The 25237-nt window shown below is 38.3% G+C and overlaps 1 protein-coding gene across 3 annotated transcripts in view; it reads left to right on the top strand.

The window, feature by feature from the left end:
- Positions 1-25237, top strand: part of wwox (WW domain containing oxidoreductase) — a 1033547-nt gene that overhangs the window by 429965 nt on the left and 578345 nt on the right. For all 3 annotated transcript variants that reach the window (XM_048546270.2, XM_048546271.2, XM_048546272.2), the window contains one exon: positions 22193-22457. In XM_048546270.2, coding sequence (XP_048402227.1) covers positions 22193-22457 — 265 coding nt within the window. The remainder of the gene's footprint in view (positions 1-22192; positions 22458-25237) is intronic.

Here is a 25237-nt window from a genome sequence, read left to right on the forward strand (position 1 = left end):
TCATGCCATTGATGCAAAAGCCCCAGTGAACCTCTTGATTCAGATTTTGGTCTGAGTCCACAATGAACCAAAGCCAAGTGGTGTGAAAGCCCCAGCCAGGAACTTGTAGATTCCATGGCTGTCATGTCTACAGTCAGCATCTATCAAATTTCATCATTGATTGTTTGCCAGTTACTTTTCTGGTTGAGATTCCAGAGGACATTTCTGAAAAGAGCAGATTCATAATTTTCAATATTTTACAGTGGGGTTTTTAAAAAATATATTTCAAACCTGGAATAGTATGAGCAAACACCACAAAAGTGAATATATTTTGTTCAACTTGACATGTAATGTTAGCAACTTGACTTTGTCAGTGTAAGATGAAATTTTATGCCACCATACAAGCAGTTACAATGAAATACTGTATTTAAAACAATATAATTTCATGCCATACAGACTCATTATGTGACCGAATCTATCACTTATTCTTCGAGACAAACGGTTATACAATTTGGCAGTCGATCTGTACATGAGTCAACAAAGGACACCTGTACAAGCCAACTGTGAGTGATCATTTGAGATATGACAGCACACAGTGCTGAATCACTGCAGTTCACACATTCAACTGGGATGAACTGAGAATAAGACCCAAATCTTTCAAGCAGACAGTAATCTCGGAAGAGATGTTGCACACCTGGCATCAGAGAGAGCACTTCCATATTCATGGCTTGGCAATATTTTCCAAATGACTTCCTCATAATGAGTAATTGGTCTTGGAGCTAAATGTGAACAATTTGATTGGATTGTAGCCATTTGGAAGACATGCAATTGCGTCGAAGTCATGTTTGACCTGCTGTTGCTGCTAAGCTGATTCAAGAAGCCAGATATCAGGACATGCTAACCTGACAACAGCATCTGTTCCCTGAAATTTGAAATGTGACAGGCATGTTTGGATGATGCCCAATGCCTCCACTGCTGCCAGAACTGATTTGGAACAAGCAAACTTACAGTAACTGACTTTTACATCGACAGACAAGGCATGACTTTATAAAAAGATGAACTTAAGATGTGCTGTATATTGGCTCTTACTTGTAATGTAATTGCTGTCCTCTGACCTGATTGAACTTAAAGCAAAATACAGTGGTTGAAATTTTTGGAAATGGATCATCTCCAATGGGAGGCTTAAGATTGATGAAGTAACTATCACGTCAGAGCAAGATAACTTATTATTTGGGCATTGTGCTGCACCAGTTTATCAAAGTGCTATCGATACCTATAGAATAGTTATCTTTTAAGAAGAAGTGTGCTTGTATAAGGATTTTTTAAAAAATAATTAGAAAGAAATAAAGTTGTTCAAGCAAAATAATTGTGTTGATGCTCAAATCTGACTTACAAATACATTTATTGTACTTGAATTTTTATTCTAAATTAATAACTAAAAGTAACCAACAGTCTGATTTTAACTTAGGACATCTGGAACGAATATGAGCACCCATGGTCATTATGTGACATAGTAGGAACTGCCTTCATTATCTTTTGCTTTGCAGGTCATGAGAAAACCGCAAAAATTTGTTTAGTGTGCTGCATAAATTGCCTTTCTGTTAAACAATGAATTAACAAACTCCTTAATAAAGTAGTTATCAATTGTGTTCCACCTCCATGAAAACTACTCTACTGCTGGTATCATGGCTGAGTTAAATAGTGTTCTATTTTAACCAGGAATAAATTCAGCTGTTTGTTCCATTTTCCTTGCATGTAAACCTGTGTAAATATCACCAATAAGTCATTGGAAAGTATTAAGTCTTTTGTTGAACATGTTCTCAATAGATAAAATTCAGGCACATGTATCATTCTTAGTTAAACATTATCAAAATTCAGGCACTTACTGCATGTTTTTGTTTTGCTTACATACTTTGACATGGAATTTAAAAATATTAGACATTGTGAAATTGACGGTATTTGAGCAGACCTGAGCTACATTCCAAAAGTCACACTCTCTTCCAATGTAATTGTTGATAAAATCCGAATGTTTCTGTAATGAAGTTTTGAATCTTGCTTAAATTAACCTCAATTGGCAACTTTTTCTTATGACTAGAGTAATAATGTTACAAAGAAACTGTGGTGCACCCCATTCACTACCTTAAGCATTTACTCTCACCAGCACTGACGCACAGTGTGTATCAATTACAGGATGTACAACAGCAACTCACCAAGAGTCCTTCAACCTTCTAAATCCTTGGCCTCTACCACCTAGAAGCACAAGGGCAGCAGATACATAGAAACACTACCACCTTTAAGTTCCCCTTCAAGTCACTTTCCATCCTGACGTGGAACTATATCACTGTTCCTTCAGTGTCACTGAATTAAAATTGTGAAATCACTTCCTAATAGCATTGCGATTGCAGCGGACTGTAATTGTTCAAAAAAGCAGCTTACTATCACCTTCTCAAGTGCAGTTGGCAATAGGCAATATAGGTTGGCCCAGCTAACGACATCCACATTTGTAAAAAAAAATTTAAAAATAACTGATTAATCAACTAATTCTCCAACTAACAAAGTCACTGAAGTTGCGTGAACAATTTTCCTGATACACTTAACCTAGCAATGTCTTTGCTACAATGAAGTGCAATCTTCCTTTTGTGGGTTAGTGAAGAGTGATGCTGGTTAATCAGTCAACCTTGTCAGGGCCATAGTGCAATTAAGGAATTAAATTGAATTAGCTTTATTGTCACATGTACTCAAACGTGTCCAGTGAAAAGTTTACAAGTTGCCACTTTAATGAGCTGATGTAAACTCGGATAGAATCTATAATTGGCCCATTGCAAAGAAAGGAATGTCAAAAATAAAAGGTTACATTTTAATATTGGCAAAATCTTATTGAAAAATGTAAACTCTTCATGATTCAAAACAAGACAGAGCTCCAGTCTTTTAAACCCTATTCTCATGAGATTAAGTGAATGGGGTACAGTCTATTGTAGTGTGGATTGTATGTAGCCTGTGAAATTTATTGACATGGTTAGCTAAATTTTTATTCTTTGCTATTTCATATTATTTTATGCTATTATAAAACAGCACCCCTTGTGATACAACAATACAAAGCAAACAAATCTCATTTTGGAGAGGGAAAAAGGACTTGAGATTAGTTTATAAATCTTTCTAAATCCATAACTCAAAGGTAAAAGTGGTCTGGATCAATCATGGTTAATCCTTTAATAGCTACATCATATTTAAACTAATTTAGACTAATTTCTGTTGGGACTTTCAATAGATTACATCTTCTTTCTATACTTTTCTTTCGTGGATTTCCTGCACTTATTTTGTGGAAGTCTCATTTCTGATTCTGCAAAAATGTTAGATTTTTTAGCAAATGAAGGGTGTTGCAGAAAAAATAGCATTGCTTTTATTTTCTATTGTTTTGACATTTTCTTTTTACTATTCGTTGTTCTTGGGTGTTGTAGTATACATTGCATTTTAATTTATTTTATTTATAAATGTCTAACAGTCACCACTTAATTTAATTTCATACGTTCAACAGCGCAACATGTACAGATTTCTACAGATCGTTCATCCATGCCAACCAATTCTGACTGAATGGAAGTGCGCAGAGGCTATCTGATGCTTCAGTTGGGAAGTTGGAAATTTGCTGTGAGCAGCTATTCAAAGATTTTCTTCTCAAACAAATGAATAGTTGTGAATAGAATGACACTTGATCTATTTTGAACTGTAGCATAGAGCAATGTTACAAAGGATGAGATGAAGGAGACTAACTTTCATAAAGGAGATTGATGCACTTTGTGGTTTTCTGCATTGTCTGTGCAACATGCCACGAAGAGTGGGTTCTGTTGACCATAAGACATAGGAGCAGAAATGAGGCCATTCGGCCCATTGAGTCTGTTCTGCCATTCAATCATGCCTGATAAGTTTCTGAACCCCATTCTCCTGCTTTCGCCTCGTAATCCTTGATCCCCTTGACAATCAAGATAAGAACATGAAAGGAATTAGATCTCTTGAAGGTAATTTGCAACATTAGAAATTACATGGCTGTACTGTCACAGATTGTCATGTATTCTTGGTTCTGTGTTGCTGTATACTAGGGAATTGTAGAACTGCTGGCCAAGTATTTGTGGTTGGAAAACTGTTGTAGCGTATCAGCAAGAATGGGGTAACTGAACATCTCAAAAGGTTTTTCAGTTAATCAGGGAGAGCCTGCATGGATTCGTGACAGGTAGCTCATGTCTGACAAATCTCACTGAATGTTTTTGAAGACATGTCTAAGATAGTAGAGAGGGGAATGTCAGTGGATATTGGTTATATCAGCTTCCAGAAGACATTTGATAAAGTCCCACTTAAAAGACTGGTAACTAAGGTAGAAGTCCACATAATTGAGGGCGAATAACTGACATGGCTGGGAAATTGGTTGAGTGGCAGGTGACAGAAATTTAGATATAATGGTGAGGCACTGAAATTGGCAGGTTCTGAGCGGTGATGTCTCATAAGAATTTGTATTCCGTCCTCAGTTATTCATATTATTTGTTAATGACTTGGATAAAAGCTGAGAAAGCCATATTTCCAAATTTGCTGATGACACAAAGTTAGGTCAGAAGCCACACAACACCAGGTTACAATCCAACAGGTTTATTTGAAATCACAAGCTTTCAAAGCACTGCTGCTTTGTCAGGTGAAGTGCAGGGAAGTGCACAGGCACAAAATTTATAGGCAGAGGGATCATTACAAGATAATTATTGGTAATTGAGTGTCAAAAGTATAAGTGGTGTGAGTGGAGTGTTGACAGACTGAAGTTTTTGCGGGTGATCCAAAGTGTCAGTGGTGTGAGTTAAGTGTCAATAGCTGAATAGTAAGTGGAAGGATGATCTATTCAGCTATTGACACTTTGCTTACACTGTTTGACACTTTTGATCACCTGCAAAAGCTTGTTATTCAGCATGTTGACATTCCACTCGCACCATGTGCGCTATTTTTTGACACTGTTAATTACCGAGTACTATCTTGCAATGATCTCCCCACCAATAAATTCTGTGCCTGTGTGCTTCCCTCCACTTCTCTTGATGAAGGAGCAGTGCTCAGAAAGCTTGTGATTTCAAATAAAACTTTTGAAGCTATAATCTGGTGTTGTGTGACTTCTGACTTTGTCCACCCAGGCCGACACTGGTAATCCATATTACAAAGTTAGGTGGCACTGAAGATAATGTAGATGATGGCATAAAATTACTAAAGGTTATTGATGAATGGAATGCATGAGCAAAAACTGTGGCAGATTGAATTCAATGTAAGCAAGTGTGAGGTTATCCACTTTGGTTGGAACAAAAATAGATCAAGATACTTTCTAAATTGTGAAGTTAAATATGGTGGCTATTCATTGAGACTTGGGGGTTCAGGTGCATAAATCTTTAAAATATCGCTAGCAAGTACAGAAAATACTCAAGAAAGCAAATGGAATATTGGCCTTTATAGCTCGAGGATTGGAGTACAAGGAAGCAGAAGTTATGTTGCAGGTGTACAAATCCCTGGTTAGACCATATTTGGAGTAGTGTGAGCACATCTAGGCACCACACCTTAGTGAGGATATATTGGTCTTGGAGGGAATACAACATAGCTTGACAAGATTGATGCCTGGATGTTAGGGGTTCAGTTATGCGGAAAGATTACACAAAATAGGATCAGAGATAATGGGAACTGCAGATGCTGGAGAATTCCAAGATAATAAAATGTGAGGCTGGATGAACACAGCAGGCCAAGCAGCATCTCAGGAGCACAAAAGCTGACGTTTCGGGCCTGGACCCTTCATCAGAGAGCGTTTTGGGCCTGGACCCTTCATCAGAGAGCTCCTCTCTGATGAAGGGTCCAGGCCCGAAACGTCAGCTTTTGTGCTCCTGAGATGCTGCTTGGCCTGCTGTGTTCATCCAGCCTCACATTTTATTACACAAAATAGGCCTTTTTTTTCCTATAATTTAGAAAGTTATGATGTCACTTGTTGTCTTCAAGATATTAACAGGAAAAGATGGGAGATAAACATAAATACTTCCATTGTCTGGGAAGACCAGAACTAAGTGTACAGTTTAAGAATTTGGGTCAGCTCATTCAGGAGAGATGTTAGGAAGCACTTCCACACAGAAAGTGTGGTAGATGTTTGGAAAGCTCTGCCACAAATGGCAACGGATGCTGGATCAGTTGTTAATTTTAAATCTGAGATTGATTTGAAAAAAATGCACAGGTTTTAGTGACTTGGGCTAAAGGCACATATGAAGTTAAGCCACAGAACAACTACAATCCGTTCCAATGGTGGAACAGGTTTGAGGGGCTGAATGGCCTCCTCCTGTTTAACTGTTTCCATAAACAGTTGACTGAGCGTATATACTACATTCATCTAATTACGTAGAGAGTGGAACATCACATGTTGCGATGCCGCATAACTTAAGGGTATAGGCCTCTGCGGTCTGGAACTGTGACATAATATAGAAACATAGAACACAACACAAAATCAAAACGAAGAACTCTGGATCTGAACCAAACAAATTGCTGGTGAAACTCAACAGGTCTGTCAGCAACTGTGGATAGAAAGCAACGTTAACATTTCGAGGTCTGATGAAAGGTCACTGAACTCAAAATGCTAACTTCTACCTTGTTCCCACAAATGATGCCAGACTTGCTGAATTTTGCCAGCAATTCTTATTTTTGGCTTGTACTAAAAATAATCTTCTTTCCCTTTAAAATGGGAATACTTTTGGAATAGCATGCACAAGGGTACCTCTGGATGCATTGTCTCTATACATTCAGCTGTGTCTTGGTGGTTATAAGACGCAGCCAGTTCTGGTCCTTTTTACAATTTTCAAGAGCTGTTAATGAAGCTTTACTCTGCAGTATGCTATCTGTTATTTTGGATCAGTGTGTTTCAGATGTAGATAGTTGGTTGCCTGGTATGATACTTTCACAATCTATGTCACCATCCTGTGTGTTGGACGATGATGAGAAGTCGTTTAGATATTTTGTGTATTTCTTCACAAGGACCTAACTATTGCTCTCACTGAGTCTGTGAGCATGCAAGATATAAGTGGCAATTTTGCACTGTGGCTGAGAAAGAATCTCGTGGAAGCAGTGGCTCTTTCGGTTGTTGAGGTGGATAGAATCAACATAAAACTTGCAGAATTATGATTTGTTCACCCTTGAAGATTATGTGAATGGATGTCCCAATATCATCTCTGAATCATCCAAAAGAATATGAAAATTGAGTTACCTACTCGTGTCTGGAAAATAGATTGAAGGTGTTTTTCATGCCCACTGGAAAAATATCAGGATGTATTTTTCTCTTCGACTTCACAGCTAAAAATATTACAGCTAATTAATTTAAGCAGGGATCATATGAATTTGTGGATTGAATGAATTCTGGGAGTTATTGTTGGACCACTTCGTAAAGCTGTCAAAGCCAGGCCTGGGAAACTTTTAAACTTGAGTTCCAGGCTTGCAGAAAGGCATGGGCTGCTAATAGTGTGGTGGCAATTTTACTGGGCTAGCAACGTAAAGGTCCGGGCTAATGTGCTGCACACACCACACAGGCTCAATTCTGATCATGGTGAAATTTCAATTCAGTGAATAAAACCCAGGGTAATAAACTAAGTTCGGTGATGGTGACCATGAAATCTATCATTGATTGTTTCAAATGCCTGATGAACTTTAATATGATTGAATATTTCAATGCCTTTAACGCCCATAACCCTTTACGTCAATGATAATCAAAAGTTTATTGACATCTGCCTTAAATATAGCTAAAGGCTGAGTTTCCACATCTAAAGATTAGATTAGATTCCCTACAGTGTGGAAACAGGCCCTTTGGCCCAACAAGTTCACACTGCCCCTTGAAGCATCCCACCCAGACCCACCTCCCTATAACCCACACACCCCTGAACACTACGGGCAATTTAGCATGGCCAGTCCATCTAGCCTGCACATCTTTGGACTGTGGGAGGAAGCCGGAGTACCCGGAGGAAACCCACGCAGATATGGGGAGAATGTCCAAACTCCACACAGTCAGTTACCCGAGGCTGGAATCGAACCCGGATCCCTGGCGCTGTGAGGCTGCAGTCCTAACCACTGAGCCACTGCGCCGCCATTGCTGAGTAAAACACATTATTCTCATCTCGGTCCAAAATGGCATTCTCCTTATTTCTAAATGATGTCCTTTGGTTCGAGATCCCCAGTCAGTTCAAACATCCTACCTTCATCTGTCCTGCTTCTCCCTTTAAGTATTGAAGCAAGAATTTACAAGCCTTGTACTCAATTCCTCTTGCAATAAAGGCTAGCATTCAATTCAGCTTCCTAATTGCCTGTAGTGTTCAGGGGTGTGTGGGTTATAGCGGGATGGTTCTGGGTGGAATGCTCCAAAGGGCGGTGTGGACTTGTTGGGCCGAAGGGCCTGTTCCCACACTGAAGGGAATCTAATCTAATAGCTTGCTGAACCAACATGTTAACTTTCTGTGACTTATCAAGAAGCACACTGAGGTCCATTTGTGCATTTTTGCTTTCTAACCTCGTGCCATTTAAGAAATGCTTTGCAGATCTGTTCTTCCTACCAAAATAGATAACCTTACATTTTTATACATTATATGCCATCTGCTGTGTTTTTGCACAGTGACTAATCCTGTCGAAAACTACCTGAAAACATGTTGCATCTTCCTCACAAGGCACATTCCTGCTTAGCTTAGTGTCACCTCCAAATTTGAAAATATTACATTTTCTCCCCAAGTCCAACTCATTGCTGTATGTTGTGAACAGTTGGAGTGTGGGTACTGTCTCTTGTCATACCTCAGTCATCACAGTCTGCCGATATGAGAATAACCCATTTATTCCTACTCTTGTTTTCTTCTATTAGCCAATCTTTAATCTTCTGTACCATGTGGTTTGATTTTGCTAACAAACTTCCTGAGGAGGAACTGATCAAAAGCCTTCTGAAAATTCAAATATACTACATCCATTGACTGCCATTTATCAATTTTGTTTGTGACATTCTCAAAAAGTACCAACAATTTTGGTCAAATAGTTTACACTTGCAAATCGATGCTGAGTATTTTTGTCCAAGTGTCTAGAATCCCATACTTTATGGTGGATTCTAGTATTTTCTCTACTCCTAGTGTAAGGCTAACAGGCTTGCAGTTACTTTGTTTTTTTTTCCCTTGCTCTTTTCTTAAACAGTGAGGTAACATTTGCACGCTTCCAATCTGCAAGAATCATTCTACACTATGGAAGCCAGGTACCAACACAGCAACCATTTCTATAGCCATCTGCTTCAGCTCTTTGGGATGTAGACTGTCATGTCCTGGGGACTTATTAACTTTTAACCCCATTAATTTCTCCATTCCCATCTTCTTACTGATACTAATTTCCTTCTACTCTTTCTCCCTGGTCTCACAGATCTGGAATTCTGGATGATTTATTGAATCTACTTCAGTGACAACAGACCATGAAGTAATCATATAGATTCTCCTCCGTTTCTTTATTCCCCAATATATAGTCTCCCAACACTGCTTTTCATGGACCCACATTAGCCTGAACTAAGTGTTGTCTTTCTTGAACCTGTATAACCCTTTTACAGTCCATTTTTGTAAGGCTCAACACAGTAGTTTAAACCACTGAGAGATAATTCCAAACTTTCTCCATCATAAAGATCACCTAAGTCCATAGACTTGTCTACTTACATCTCTATCTTCGTACTCACCTTGCTATATGCTTTACCTCTGTCTTTCTTACCTGTTGCTTTGCGTGCATTCTGCCCTTCACTTGGTTCCATTACTTAACGACAGTCTCCTAGGCAGTTTATCACGACTCTGAATCCCTTACTACCTCAAGTTTAGTTATCATCCTCATCCTTAAATCCCTACATTCTGTGCATTCTTTTTTACTCCCTTTCCTCATTCAGAAAATTCTCAATAGCATGCTTTTTATCATGCCTCACTATATCTTCTTCCTTGGGTCAGTGCTGTTATGGACCAGACCAAACTGCCTCAAAACATATCAGGGAGATAGTCTCACCCCTAACTTTAATCTTTTTTTAAGGCAAGTGTAAGGTTCTGTGTTCCAGATGTAATTTGATTGGCCACACTACCCGGCTTTAAGCAAAACACATTTTCTTCTTTGCTGCAGTTAAAATACAAACAAAAGAAAGAAAATTTGGTATAACTTAACTCTATTGGAAAATTTAATGGAATAAGAGACTATTTAACTACTGAACAACAACTGTTCCATTATAGTAGCATCCCATAAACACACCCTTGGCAAAGGTACATTCAATAAAATAGATTGTCTTAAATGCAATTCTGGTAGTAGAGAGACGGCCAAACTTTTTGCTCTGGCTGAGAGAGATGTAACAGCGCCCACAGCCAATTTCAAAACCCCGACAACTGTTGAAATCTAAACTAAAACCGTGATCTGTGAGAGCCTGACTCCATCCATTCGTGCTGCTTAAGGCCTCTTAAACTGTTTACTTTCTTGATTTTGAATATACAGCTTGGCACATTTGATTCAAAACTTACCTTCAAAAAATACTAGGACAAAATACAGCTTGTAAAGCCATGGTATCGCCACAGTGCCTTAATTTCTAACTATACCTGTGGCTTCTTGAAATCTTCTTTGATTAAGAGGTGCTATGTTAATATATGTCATTGTAAAGGTAAGGATTCATTATATTCCTGTGAAATGTATCATTTTAAGATATCTGTCGTACTACATATCTTCTGGCACTAACAAGTCAGTAAGCTGCTCGGTGGAAGGCTTTTCAGTAAAGTTGATCATTGCCTTGTCACATGTATTAGTAACTTGTTCTGGCTGTTCATCTGGTAATTGGTGACATCTTTGATGTGACAATTTTCCCATTTGTTACATGTTGATTAGTACCTGCGATACTGATTGGTGGTCATTAGGTTAATATTTATGCAATATATGTTTTCTAATCACCCTGTTCGCAGATGTTATTACTCACCTCTGGAGCAGGTGGGATTTGAATCTGTGTTTCCACAAGAGCCCCTGTTAATATTTATATGTTTGCTGGTAAATTAGACATGATGGAAGAGTGACTCTCTCGATAACAGGAGCTTCTCCACGTTGAATTACTCACACACCTGCAGTGCCCGCTGTTAGATTTCTTTTTCCTTCTGTTCCAGGCATGGCCTGTATCAGGATTATTTGGGTAGTCAGTTCTCTTTAAAATCTTTTTGCAGAACAAAGCTGCTGTTAACTTGCAACACTGAACCGCTTGCCAATGATAACAAAAGTGAAATCTGAAAAAGTGATACTCTGTTGCCTTCAGTTTTTAAAAGGATACAAATAATGTTCTTGATTGTGTTCCATGAGTCCATCTGAACTATTGTTAACCAAGATTAGGAGCTTCCAGGAAAATATGCATGTTTTTAAAAGCAGTACTTTCAAATTCTTTCCATTTTATTGATACAGCAGAAACTGGTCAGTGCAACCAACCTTGGAAACTGCTGATTTGGTCACAGACTGATTCCAAAATCATTTTTGTAGCTAAAATTGATCTATACCACAGAGTTTCTTTACATTCTTATTTATTAAGTATCACAACTAAAGTGGTTTTACAAAGTAAATTGACCTTTCCAAATTGATGCAGGTTTATTAAACTGATTTCTCTCCAGAATTCTAAACTAATTATCCTTTGACATTGATTTGAATAGTGAAAAGAAAGACTGCCATTAATAAAGCACCTTTCATGACTTCAAGATGTTCCAAAGTTTCTTACCTCCAATAAAATGCTTTTGAAGTGTAGCCACTATTGCAATCTGGGAAATATGGCAGCCAGTTGGAATGTGGTCGTGTCCTATTTTTGAAATACAGTCAAGACCAAATAATCTATTTCTTGTGACTGAGGAACAAATATTGGCCAGAAGTATGAAGTATGCCATGTGATCCATTACTTTCATCTCAGAAGGCAGAAGGGGCTTCAGTTTCAAGGTTGGAGAAATTTCTGAAATATCTGTCCCTGAAGCAGTACACTATTCCATCTGTGATAATGGGAACTGCAGATGCTGGAGAATCCGAGATAACAAAGTGTGGAGCTGGATGAACACAGCAGGCCAAGCAGCATCTCAGGAGCACAAAAGCCTGAAACGTCAGGTTTTGTGCTCCTGAGATGCTGCTTGGACTGTTGTATTCATCCAGCTCCACACTTTGTTATCACGCTATTCCATCTGATCGGCAGTACCTACAACATTGCAGCAATCCCTCAGTACTATAGTGGAGTGTCAAGCTGCAGCACCTTCAGGGGACAACAAGGAAAGTTGCACTGCTTTAGATATTTCTGAAATTTCTCTGAAACTTTTTTGAGGTTGCTAAAGAATTAATCTTTTGTTGTATTTTGCTGACTTTGCACAGGGCTGTAAACAATGTCTTCCTTTGAAAGTAACATATGCCTGCCTGGAGTGGGAATGGGCAAAATAAAAATATGATACTGACAGGGGTCTTTAAAATTAGATAGACTGATGCAATGTCCATTGCCAAGAATGAGAATCTTGAAAGATATGGTTGCCTGTCCAATGCCAATGTAATAGATATCTCATAGTGCTGAAGAGGAGCTTGGAAAGAGAGATGGTAAATCCATTTGGCATGGTCCACTTTGGCAGAAGTAAATAGATTGGAAAAGACACAGTCCTATTAGAAGGGTTTGAAGAGTTATGCTGCACATTTAGAAACAGGCACAAAATTAACCAACTCGGAATTATTTCTGGAAATTGGCATCACAGCTGAGCCATCTGGTAGATTAACACATGGAGTTAGGACTGGCATGGGAGAGAGGGTTCTTTTATTTGGGATACTGGTATCAGTGGAGGGACGGGAAGAAGCTGGACTAATGGGTCTGGCTCTATTTGAATTAGGTAGGGATTCCAGCAAAATAATAAATAGAGAAGTGTCATGGCTTTAAGGTAGTGGATTGGGAGACAGCAGAGGAAAAAGAAATCCGGTAAAAGGAAGTATGGATGGTAAGTGGATAATTAGTGTTTTGAAGTGGTTGTTTTAATAAATGGGTAACCATAAAGTGAGAAGAAATCTGTTATAACAAAGTGTGGAACTGGGTGAACACAGCAGGCCAAGCAGCATCTTAGGAGCACAAAAGCTGACGTTTCAAGCCTAGACCCTTCTTCACCTTTTCTGATGAAGGGTCTAGGCCCGAAGCGTCAGCTTTTGTGCTCCTAAAATGCTGCCTAGCCTGCTGTCTTCACACAGCTCCACACTTTGTTATTTCGGATTTTCCAGTATCTGCAGTTCCCATTATCCAAGAAATGTGTTAACATGTTTAACTGCCTGTACATCCGTGCTCTTTTCCATTTTTAAAATCTCTTAATGTGACTAGATGTTCCTTCATAACTGATCCTATTCAATAGTGTTAACTTTAGAATTTGCCATGGAATCAATAACATCTACTACTTCTATAACATAAAGTCAAACTTAAATAAGCTTTCTGACAATATCTATTGAATATATTGAAAGCTTTTGTGTTCAATGTGCTATTCTGGAATCACAATTACTTACTGGCCAATGTTTTCCAAATACAATCCTTACGAAGAAAGATTTACATTTACACAGCGTCTTTCATGATAAATGAATTTTACAAAACTGTGTTGCCCAGAGAGCAATTAGGAGTTAACCACATTGTTGAAGTTAGAGTCACATGTAGGCCAGACCAGGTAAGGATGGCAGATTTCTTTCCCTGAAGGATATCAGTGAATGAGATCAGTTTTTGAGACAGTGAACAATGGAACCATGGTTACAATTGGGCTAGGTTTTTACTTCAGATTTTATTCAATTCGCTATGGTGCCATGTTGGGATTTGAACCCCTGTTTCCAGAGAATTAGTCTGTGCTTCTGAATTGCATGATCCAGGCTTGTTGCATAGCCACTGTGCCACTATTTCTGCAGCCAATGAAGCTAGTCTGGAGTATAGTTTTTATGATATTAATTGGGGGTTAAATATTCACAACAAAACCAGGGATGACGTCCCTGCTTTATTTTGTAATAGCACTATGGGATCTTTTGCAGTCACCTTAGGGAAGGTGGGCTTTCAGTTTGAAAAACGCTGAAATTGCTGGAAAAAACTCAGCAGGTCTGACAGCGGAGTTCTGCAGGTGCTGCCAGAATAGCTAAGCTCTCCAACAGTTTCTGGTTTGTGTTTCAGATTTCCAGAATCTATAGTTATTGGCTTTATCTCAGTTTAACGTCACATAAGGAAAACAGCATTTCCAATAGTGCAACATTCCCACAGTATTGCACTGACAGTGTCCATTTTTCTTGTGCTGAAGTCCTGGAGTTGGACTTGAACCCAGAATGTTGTGTGATCACCGTTGTTCTACAGCAGCAAACGTTTTAACTCAGTGTGAACAATGCTTTGATGTATAACATTAAAAAATAATAAATACTAAGTATTGACTTCAAGTCTACCACTGATTAAGGGTTTCGAATAAGTTAGACCACTTTACTTCTATATATTGATGTACTGTGAATCCTTTCATTGGATTTCTCAGGCACAATCAGTTGTGCATTCTTTTACATATAAATGATCTGAACCCCTCAATTAGATTATTACCTTGTTATCACTCATGTGTATCCATTAATCCTGGTTTAAAATGTAGAAGACAATTATGTACAGGCAATTTCACTGATGGCAAGTTGTGGTGCTTTGTTGAGTGCAAGATCCATAACTCACTCATCGTGGATATGAAGTGACTGATAGTTTACCTTACACTATTTCCATTTCTTCAACTGACTTTCTGCCTCAAAATATTTATTTTCTAATGGGTTTGGAAACAGTGTAGTCAAGTTTTTAGTATTTCACTCATATAAGAGATCAGTTTTAATCTTAACATGGGTAGAGGTAGTGGAATTTTTTCAGTTATGTTAAACAATTGAGTTTTTGTCCTGCAAGCATTCATATTTTGTGTTGTGCAAATGTATACATGTGTATACACACATAATAAGTTGTTGTCATGCTATTTTCCTTTTAAAATCTTCTTACACTATTCCAGAAATGTTTTATTATTTCTTCAGGAGAAAATACCAGCACTTAGCTTAAACTGTTAATAGGTGTAAGCATCTTTATATCAGTGATATACTGTATCACATTTGCTAAGTTTTGGTTGACAGTATTACAGTTTTAATCACCCATTAACTGGACTTGATGGATGATCTGTCAGCAATGAAAATTAAAAAGCAACCTTATTTGCATGTAATTGCATATAAAGTAAAAATGGTGAAATAAAATCATTTCTCACCAGGATGCATGAAAATGTGTGTCACTGCCAGCTCAAACATTTCCCATTACAATTTACAAAAAAAAACTATTTCTGGAATAAAGCTTTAGTGGCTATGTAGATTTTCTGGAAGGTACAATGTGTAGATATTTCGAAGTGTGACTACATTATGCCTTTTCCCAGTCGATGAGATGTATAATACTTGATAATCGTTAAATGCCAGATGTTTAATTTTTTTATGTCAGAGACAATTAAACATCACCATGTAGTTTCTTTGTTTCATGCTCCATCAAAGAATTGTTTGCTACCTCGTATGTCACAGTCCTTTTTATAGATGTAGGAACATCAAATCCTGCCACATTAATTTCTGGTTTGTAAGCATTTATATTTTTAAATTCCCCCTCTCCTCCCCTTCCGTTTGACAGGCATTGCTATTTGTTGTAAAGTGCTCTTGTATATTTGTGAAGTTATTGGTTATGCAAAGTTATTACTTTAGATTCAAAAGTTACTCTATGTAAAATCTGATAATTCTGACATATCTGAAGAAAGTAGTTTTGCTATGAAGTTTCATCAGTCTGTAAAAAGGTAATTGATTTTCCAAGATATAAGTCCATTTTCGGTGTGGTACATTTTGATTATCTGCACTTGATGTCTTATGTGTTATTTGTTCATGGGATTGGGCATCGCTGGCTTGTCCATCTTTTATTGCCTGTCCCTAATTACCATGGAAAAGGTGGTGGTGGCTTCATAACTTGCTGTAATCCTTGGGGTGTTGGAACATCCATAGTATTATTTGAGAGGGAGTTCTAGAACTTTGACCAGGGGCAGTGAAGAAATGGCAAGATAATTCCAAGTCAGGATTGTGTGATTTGGAGGACAACTTACAGAATCTACTGATTCACAATTAACCGTGGAAATGTTTGTAATGCTCTGAACTATTCCATGAAAACTAAAGAACATTAGAAATTAGTGTAGGAGCATCTTGTGGTCCTTTAAGCCTGCCTATCCATTCAATAAGATAATAGCTAATGAACCTGTATCAAGTTCACTTACCTGCTCTATCTGCCAGTTTGGATAAGATTAACAAAGAAAACCTGTTCCCATTAGTTGATAGCTCAAGGACTATGGGATACAGATCTACAGTCTTGCTCAACTACCATAGGAGGAATATGAAGAGCATTTTTATGCAGTCCTGGCAACCACTGTCCATGATAATGGTAGACATGGAAACATTCAATAATTTCAAAAGAAATTGGATGGGCAGTTACCTGCCTACCTCTGGGGATTGAGCAAAGGATTAGGACTGACTAGATTGGTCTACAGAGAACTGGCATGGATTTGATGGGCTGACTGGCATCTTTTTTTGCTATAAATCACTCTTTGATTCAGGTGACACTCGATTCAGCCAGTGCTCAAATATCTATTGATTTAAGGTTTGAACATACTCATTGACTAGCGAGTTTTGAGAAGATTTGTAGGTCAGGTTGAGGTTCTGGATGTGAGTTTGCTCGCTGAGCTGGAAGGTTAGTTTTCAGACATTTCGTCACATTCTAGGTAACATCATCAGTGAGCCTCGACGAAGCGCTGGTGTTATGTCCCGCTTTCTATTTATCTGCTTAGGTTTCCTTGGGTTGGTGATGTCATTTCCTGTTCTTTTTCTCAGGGGATGGTAGATTGGCTCCAAATTAATGTGTTTGTTGATGGAGTTCCGGTTGGAATGCCATGCTTCTAGGAATTCTCGTGCATGTCTCTGTTTGGCTTGTCCTAGGATGGATGTGTTGTCCCAATCAAAGTGGTGTCCTTCCTTATCTGTATGTAAGGATACGAGTGATAGTGGGTCATGTCTTTTTGTGGCTAGTTGATGTTCATGTACCCTGGTGGCTAGCTTTCTGCCAGTTTGTCCAATGTAGTGTTTGTCACACTTCTTGCAAGATATTTTGTAGATGACGTTCGTTTTATTTGTTGTCTGTATAGGGTCTTTTAAGTTCATTAGCTGCTGTTTTAGTGTGTTGGTGGGTTTGTGGGCTACCCTGATGCCAAGCGGTCCGAGTAGTCTGGCAGTGATTTCGGAAATGTCTTTGATGTAGGGGAGAGTGGTTATGGTTTCTGAGCCCGTTTTGTCCGTTTGTTTGGGTTTATTGCTGAGGAATCGGTGGACTGTGTTCATAGGGTACCCGTTCTTTTTGAATACGCTGTGTAGGTGATTTTCCTCTGCTCTGCGTAGTTCCTTTGTGCTGCAGTGTGTGGTGGCTCGTTGGAATAATGTTCTCATGCAGCTTCGTTTGTGGGTGTTGGGATGGTTGCTCCTGTAGTTCAGTATTTGGTCCGTATGTGTTGTTTTCCTGTAGACGCTGGTTTGAAGTTCCCCATTGGCTGTTCGCTCTACTGTTCGCTCTACATCTACAAAGTACCTTGCAAGAACTGTGACAAACACTACATTGGACAAACTGGCAGAAAGCTAGCCACCAGGATACATGAACATCAACTAGCCACAAAACGACATGACCCACTATCACTCGTATCCTTACACACAGATAAGGAAGGACACCACTTTGATTGGGACACACATCCATCCTAGGACAAGCCAAACAGAGACATGCACGAGAATTCCTAGAAGCATGGCATTCCAACCGGAACTCCATCAACAAACACATTAATTTGGAGCCAATCTACCATCCCCTGAGAAAAAGAACAGGAAATGACATCACCAACCCAAGGAAACCTAAGCAGATAAATAGAAAGCGGGACATAACACCAGCGCTTCGTCGGAGGCTCACTGATGATGTTACCTAGAATGGTGACGAAACGTCTGAAAACTAACCTTCCAGCTCAGCGAGCAAACTCACATCCAGATACTCATTGACTGAACGTCTACAGCCTTTGGGACAGGGTATTCCAAATATTCTTAACTTTCTCCTTATCTCAGCCCTGAATGACAGACCCCATATCCTTAGACTCTGATCCTGTTCCATATTCTGCTGTCAGTGTCCAACCTTTACTACATTGATGGTGTTGAGATTATGCTTGCTTTCAGAACAAAGTTGACTTAGCCACTTTTCATGGTGTTTCCTGAGAAGTGCAAGTTTCTGTAATCTATTCCTGGCCTGTAGAAGCATAGTTAAGCTCTTAAAAAAAAAATCAAAGATGAATTACTGGTGGGAAACATTGGTAGCTGCCACTCAACTGAAATGAATGCCAACCAATGCCTGGTTATTGTGTTACATTGGCATGGTTCAGTCTGAGAAATTGATGATTCTTATCTGCACTCAATCTTACTAAATCCTAACAGTGGAAAAATAAATAAATGAATTTTACACAACTCATATTCATGTAGAAGATGTATTTATATAGGATTCAGAATTGTATATAATATACACGGAAGAGATTTTGATCAGCAGTCACAAGATTCCACTGAGCAGCAGCCCACGCAGGGGTTGTGTTAGTCTTTGAAACTCATATTTTGTTTATAGCTCATAATAAATCAAAATGGCATCTGTGCATTTAATAAAAATCTTATTTTATAGTGTTTCCCTCGAGTCCTGAGAAGTGTTTTGCCAAACACTCTTCATGTCATAAATTTCAGCCTTCGTGACTGTATTTTGTGAGGTTAAGACAAAATTACACACAAATTTCTTTTGATAATGAATAAAAGTAGCAATTACTTTGGATCAATTTAAATGTGTGCAGCCTTTTTGGAATTACTGTAATTAGTAAGGCTGTGTGGCTTCATAAATTTTCAATTCCCTTTATGCAAGACTTGCCTATTATTGAGGTTAACCTAAGGTCTTGATTTATAGGCTCTTGAAATAAGACTGCATTGGTCCCAACTGAGTGGTAACTACGGGTCAAGACCATATTTAAGCTTAAAGTCTCTGCTCCCTCAAAACACGACAACCAACTTAACTGGAATTCAATTGATTATCTTCAGTAGTATTGTTTGAGGAAATGTTAGTTCCCCATGAACTGTCTGCAGCTGACCCAGACTATTTGAAATCTTGGAGCGATATATAGGACTCCAAATGAGCATTCAAACACATTCAACAAATCCACTTCTCAATGTCACCTGATCCTGTCCCATCTCAGCTTGCCAGCTGCTGAAATTCTGTGTTAGCAGCCCCCACATTTGACTATTACAAAGCTGACCTGTCCAAACTTCTGAGATATCAAAGTGTAGAGCTGGATGAACACAGCAGGCCAAGCAGCATCAGAGGAGCAGGAAGGCCCCGTGTTTCTGGCCTTGAAGGGTCTAGGCCCAAAACATCAGCCTTCCTGCTCGTCTCATGCTGCTTGGCCTGCTGCGTTCATCCAGCTCTACACCTTGTTTTCTCAGATTCTCCAGCATCGGCAGTTCCTACTATTTCTGTCCAACCTTCTGTTTTCCTACTTCAATAAAGGCAGTCTCATCAAAACTTCCCTTTCCACATTCAAAATTCACCTGTCCCCTCTCCGTGTTTTCTAAACGACGACTGCTCCCAGTCTAGCGAGGTCTTGTCTTTGCCTTCAAACTCTTCCCAAACTCTGTCACATATTCCATTCCTGCAAAATCCTTAATTTTAAACATTCCTTGTCATTATTCACTTTTAGTGGCAGATAATTCAGTTGCTTTGGGCTGAAATGCTAATTACCTCGATAAATGTCTCTGTTTCTCTACCGCCCTTGCCTCTCCTTTAAGATGCCTCTTTAAAAACAACCTCTTCTTCTCTGACCTTATATTACCTTGTGTGGCTCACAATCAAGTATTATTTGATGAGTGCTGCTCCCAGGCTACTAGTTCAGAAAATGTACTGGACTAACCGTATAAATACTACGGCTACAACATGTGATGATGCTGTGGCTTTAAGAGGGATGTTACTGTATTGGAACAGTTACAGTTTAGTTGTAAAATAATCTATTATTCTATAAATTCTTCCAATAGAGTTAAATTATTCAAATTTCCTCCTCCTTTTGCATATTTTTAACTATATGTTTGAAGAAGTTGTGTTTTGCTTAATACCGGGTAGTTCAACCAATTAAATTGCAGCTGGAACACAGCACCTTGCATTTATTTTTGAAATAAGAAAAATTTAGATCTAGGCTACTGTCCTAGTATATTTTGAGGGGGTCTGGTCTTGTCCATAACAAATAGCAGGTCAGAGGCTAGGAATCCTGGGGCAAGTAACTTCTCTTCTAACTCCCTGAAACTTGTCAACTGCCTACAAGGAACAAGCCAGGAGTGTGATAGAATACTGTCCACTTGGTGGATTAGTGCAAGTCTGACAACACTCAGGAAGCTTGACAACATCCAGGAGAAAGCTTGATTGACACCTCATCCACAGGCATCCTGTGTGCACTGCTCATTTTTAATTATGATCATAAAATATTATATAGAGTCAATGGCATTCAAGACTCTGTAATAGATACATATACCAGGGAGGAGAGAGACTTGTGATGATCTACTGAGGTGTCAATGACATTTTAGTAGGGGCCCAGTTAGAAGATCTGGGCAATGTATTATTATGTGGAACATATTTTTAACTTGGTGGAGCAGTGAATTAAACTGTAGGATTTTGTTACTAATAACACTTGAGCTCAAATAACAGTCAAAAGCTAGTTTTGCCAATTCACTGTTAAGGATTTCAGATGAATTAATGTGATTATTATTAAACTACTTCCCAAAAATGTGCCAACGATATATAGCTTTCTTGGCATACTGTACTCATACACTTATTAATCAATTCAGTTTTCCAAATCTAGGACAGTGGCAAATATGAGACAATTCTGATGAAGGGTCCAGGCCCGTAACATCAGCCTTACTGCTCCTATGATGCTGCTTGGCCTGCCGTGTTCATCCAGCTGTACACCCTGTTATCCTACAATTCTATTCCCTTTCTTTTTGTTTTCAGTCTTCTTTGTAAGTCAGTAAAGCAAACACAGACATGCTCTAAAAATAGTTACCAAATTGGTTAAGGTGATATAAAATTGTCTGAACTGAGCAGACTAGAATTTAATCAGAAAAACGAAATCAGACCCATTTGGATTAGAAGATAACAAAATGTGAGGCTGGATGAACACAGCAGGCCAAGCAGCATTTGGATTAGATGCAGGTTTACCTTTATTCTTGAAAAGAATAAAGAGCTAACAGTCCAACTCCATCCTTCAGCATATGTCTAGATCAGGTTAAGTCCTGATGTTTACTACTATCTTGGAAAAAAGCTGCCCAGAAATGACGGGCTAACTTTGTGCTGCGGATCATTTTAAAAAAAAAACTTTTGACACAAAAATAAAATTAGTTTTTCAGGGCCAGCGAGGTTGTTCTTGGATTGCAATTTAGTATTTTGCTTAATAGCACATCTGTTGCTAGTTGCTTTAGAAGAGTAAATACGATATGTAGATTTGGCCTAGAGATATCTTTAGATAAAATCATTCTTTAAGTTTCATGGGCCTTATGGTATTATAGCTGCACTGTTAGTCCAGAGACCCAGGTAAAGTTCTAGGGACCCTGGTTCAAATCCCACCACGACAGATTTGTAGAGAATTTGAGTTCAATATCAAAAGTCAAAATCTAGAATTAAGAGTCTAACAATGATCATCATGAACACATTGTCAATTGTCAGAAAAGCCCATCTTGTTTGTCAATGTCCTTTAGGGAAGGAAACTGCCATCCTTACCTGGTTTGTACTACATGTGACTCCAGACCCACAGCAATGTGATTGACTTTTAACTGCCCTCTGGGCAATTAGGGATTGGTAATAAATGCTGGCTTAGCCTGTGATTGAATAAAACCAAAAGTACTATATTCAGAATAAAAGCTGTTTTATTTCAAATTTCAGAACACGCTTCTGGTCTGTATTTGTCAGCTGTGTTTCACAAATACTTTCTTTTCAAAACACTGGACACATTTGTTATTTCTTGTCACATTTGTCGAAACTGAGGGAGAAAAATATACCACGCTTTCACATGTATTTCAGATTCACTGATATAAAGGATTCCTCAGGAAAACTGGATCTCAGTCGGCTTTCTCCTGCGAAGAAAGATTACTGGGCCATGCTAGCCTACAACCGGTCGAAGCTTTGTAATATTCTCTTCTCGAATGAGTTGAACCGTCGCTTGTCTCCTCGTGGAGTAACCTCCAATGCTCTGCATCCAGGAAACATGATGTACACCTCAATACACCGCAGCTGGTGGCTATACACCCTACTGTTTACCTTGGCTCGTCCTTTTACCAAGTCAATGGTAAGTAACCAGCTCACAAAGCACTTTGAAATGAATCAGATTGCATGTCACGGGAGGTGTTTGCCTCAATGGAAAATCCTGATGTTACGTATTTTGTAATTGAGATTATATAAATTAAACTCAGTGTTTCACAGAATGGCATACTTGAATTGTTATGCAAGGAAAATTAGATCTGTTTTGGAAGAATGGCAGAGACTGTTGAAAATATAAGTTGTTCTTGCAAACATAATCAAAACCTTGGAAGAGGTGACCCAATCTAGAGTGGCATAATATCTCTTGTCTCAGCTGGTCCAGAAGAAGGCAGACCCAGCTGACATTTCAGGTGTTCTACTTTAATTTAATCTTTTTTTGTGTGAAAGTTAATACTATGATATTGTGTAATTAATAATTCATGGAATTCAACCGTAGAGAGCACCGAAACAGTCAGTTCATCTCATGGTGTCAGTTGCTGTCATTGTGGTAATATTGCATTAATGCTGCTTTTCTAGTTGAGAGAAAAATTGATACAATTATTAACTGGCATAATTGATATCTTTGAATTGTAGACCTCATGTGAAGAGCTGTGATGTCGCATCAGTGCTTCTCTGCTCTTATTTTGGGCATGGTATTAAAATATCATTGTCCTTGTTCAGACTTTGCAGTCAAATCTTGATTATGAGCAGTGATGTGCTTGTATCATATCTTAAAAATGGAGCCATCTGCTCACACCGTAAGGGCTCAATGATGTCTACTATTTGCAAGAGCAAGTGACCAGCTGGTTATGATGTAAAACCCAGGTTGTTGGCCAAGTAAAATGTGATTCCAACAAAAACCTTAGGTGCTTTTCCAATGGAACAATCTATCATTTTTTGCCATGTAGCACAAGTTCCTTGGAGAAATTTGTGTCTCTTTCCCTTTGTTTATTTGTCCACAGCAATGTTTGTGTACTCAATTTAGAGCTCAAGCATTTTCCCAGTGCAATATTAGCTTAACAGCTTCTAATGGTAATCTTGCTCATAATAAAAAGAGCTGTTTACTTGCCTTGATCATATCTACCAATTTTCCTCAGTGTTTTAATCTCATCCTGTGATAATTACTATTCAGATTTACAGTCATTGCAATAAGGAAGAGGAGAAGGGGGCTTTATTCACTCCTACTCATGTAACTGCTGAAGTTTATGATAATCTTATATATCTATTTAATAATCCATAAAGTATATCAGGATCTACTTTTGAAACATGTGAATCTATTGTAGAAGACTTTACTTGGAGGGATCTTGTTTGAACTAGTCTCTCTGTGATCATATCTGAAATTTGTAGACTTGTCAAGCAGATTACCATTATCCCACAATTTGCACAATCCTTCATTCAGACAAATATTTTTGTTGGCAGATTATGAGTGGAAGACTAGCGTGTGTTTGAGTAGCTAGAGCTTAGCAGATGTTTTAAGCAACCAACATGTTTTTTTTTATCCCACTGCTCAACGTGATGGATCAAAATGCCCAGAGCTTGCAAAAAGTTCTGAGACTATTGGGTTACTTTTCTGGTTCCAGTGGGTTGCCATCCATTGTACTGGAGTTTTAACAGATGTGCTTCCCTCTGCTAATAGATGGGATGCAACCCAACTTCTGTCTCAGTAGTATAAATTATGCCGAAGTAAACTACACCAATCTGTCACTTCTGATTGTGGGCACCTTCTTTTCCACTTCATTCAAATCAGGTGTTTTTTTTTTACAGCCTATTGCTTCTTTTCGAGCTTGATTTGAAGGAAATTCAATACTTTCTTAGGCAGGGCTGTACATTAATTTGGTATCTAAGTATTGCCGGGTCTCAAATTTTAAATTCACAGCCTCCATCCTTTGTATGTGGGCTGTTTATAAAACAGTGTATGTTATTTAATGATATTCCTTCCATCCTTTGACAAAAGAGATAGTGAAACTGCAGCAGACTGAACCCTGATTTTACTGTAGCCCATTTGTGCCATGATGCTGTTTAAGGGAAAATACACTTGTGTTATTTTTAAAAGTACTTTTCATTTGTCATATATGAATTTTAATTGTGCTTGTTGAAGGGAGAAAAGCTATTACTTTTCAAATTCTATGGTAATTTTACAAAATTTATAATGTTTGTTCAGCTGAATGCACTACATAATTTATCTGTGGTAAAGGAAAATCTATTTTGACTTTGCAAGATAGGGACAATAAACATGTAAATAATCATATAATTCTAACTGAGGATTGTACTCTTTAAAATACAGCAATAAAAATTCAGCTGCTATCCCAAAGAAAATATTTCCCAAAACTGTATCAATTTATTATACTAACTGTACTCTTACTTTTAAAATGTATCTTGTAATGTGATCTCTAACAGAATATGTTTTGCGATTGTATAAGGTTGTATCATAGCAATAATTTCAAACTCATATGTGTGCAATAAGAAGATCTATGCAGCATTAGACTTTCATAACCTCTGTAACCTACCAGTCACTTTTGAACAGTAAAACAAACACTCGTATTAAAACATTAAGTTACAGAGATGGCCCCAGTGAGTCCCAATAGACTAGTTTAGTCTTTCTCTGCTATCTGACACCTGTAATTCTTGGAAATTGCGGCACTGTGTGAGTGCCTTCACAATGCGGGCTGCAACAATTTAAGAAGAAGGCTCTGTGTTGCCTTCTTTAGAGAATCTAGCAATAGGCCATGAAGGCTGGCCTTGCTCATGACATGTTTATGCTGAGAATGAATTTATAACAGTTCAATCCAGACAACAAGAACACAAATAAAATGAATAAATAACTTTAAA

The sequence above is a fragment of the Stegostoma tigrinum genome, chromosome 16 (assembly GCF_030684315.1).
Source record: "Stegostoma tigrinum isolate sSteTig4 chromosome 16, sSteTig4.hap1, whole genome shotgun sequence".
NCBI lineage: Eukaryota > Metazoa > Chordata > Chondrichthyes > Orectolobiformes > Stegostomatidae > Stegostoma > Stegostoma tigrinum.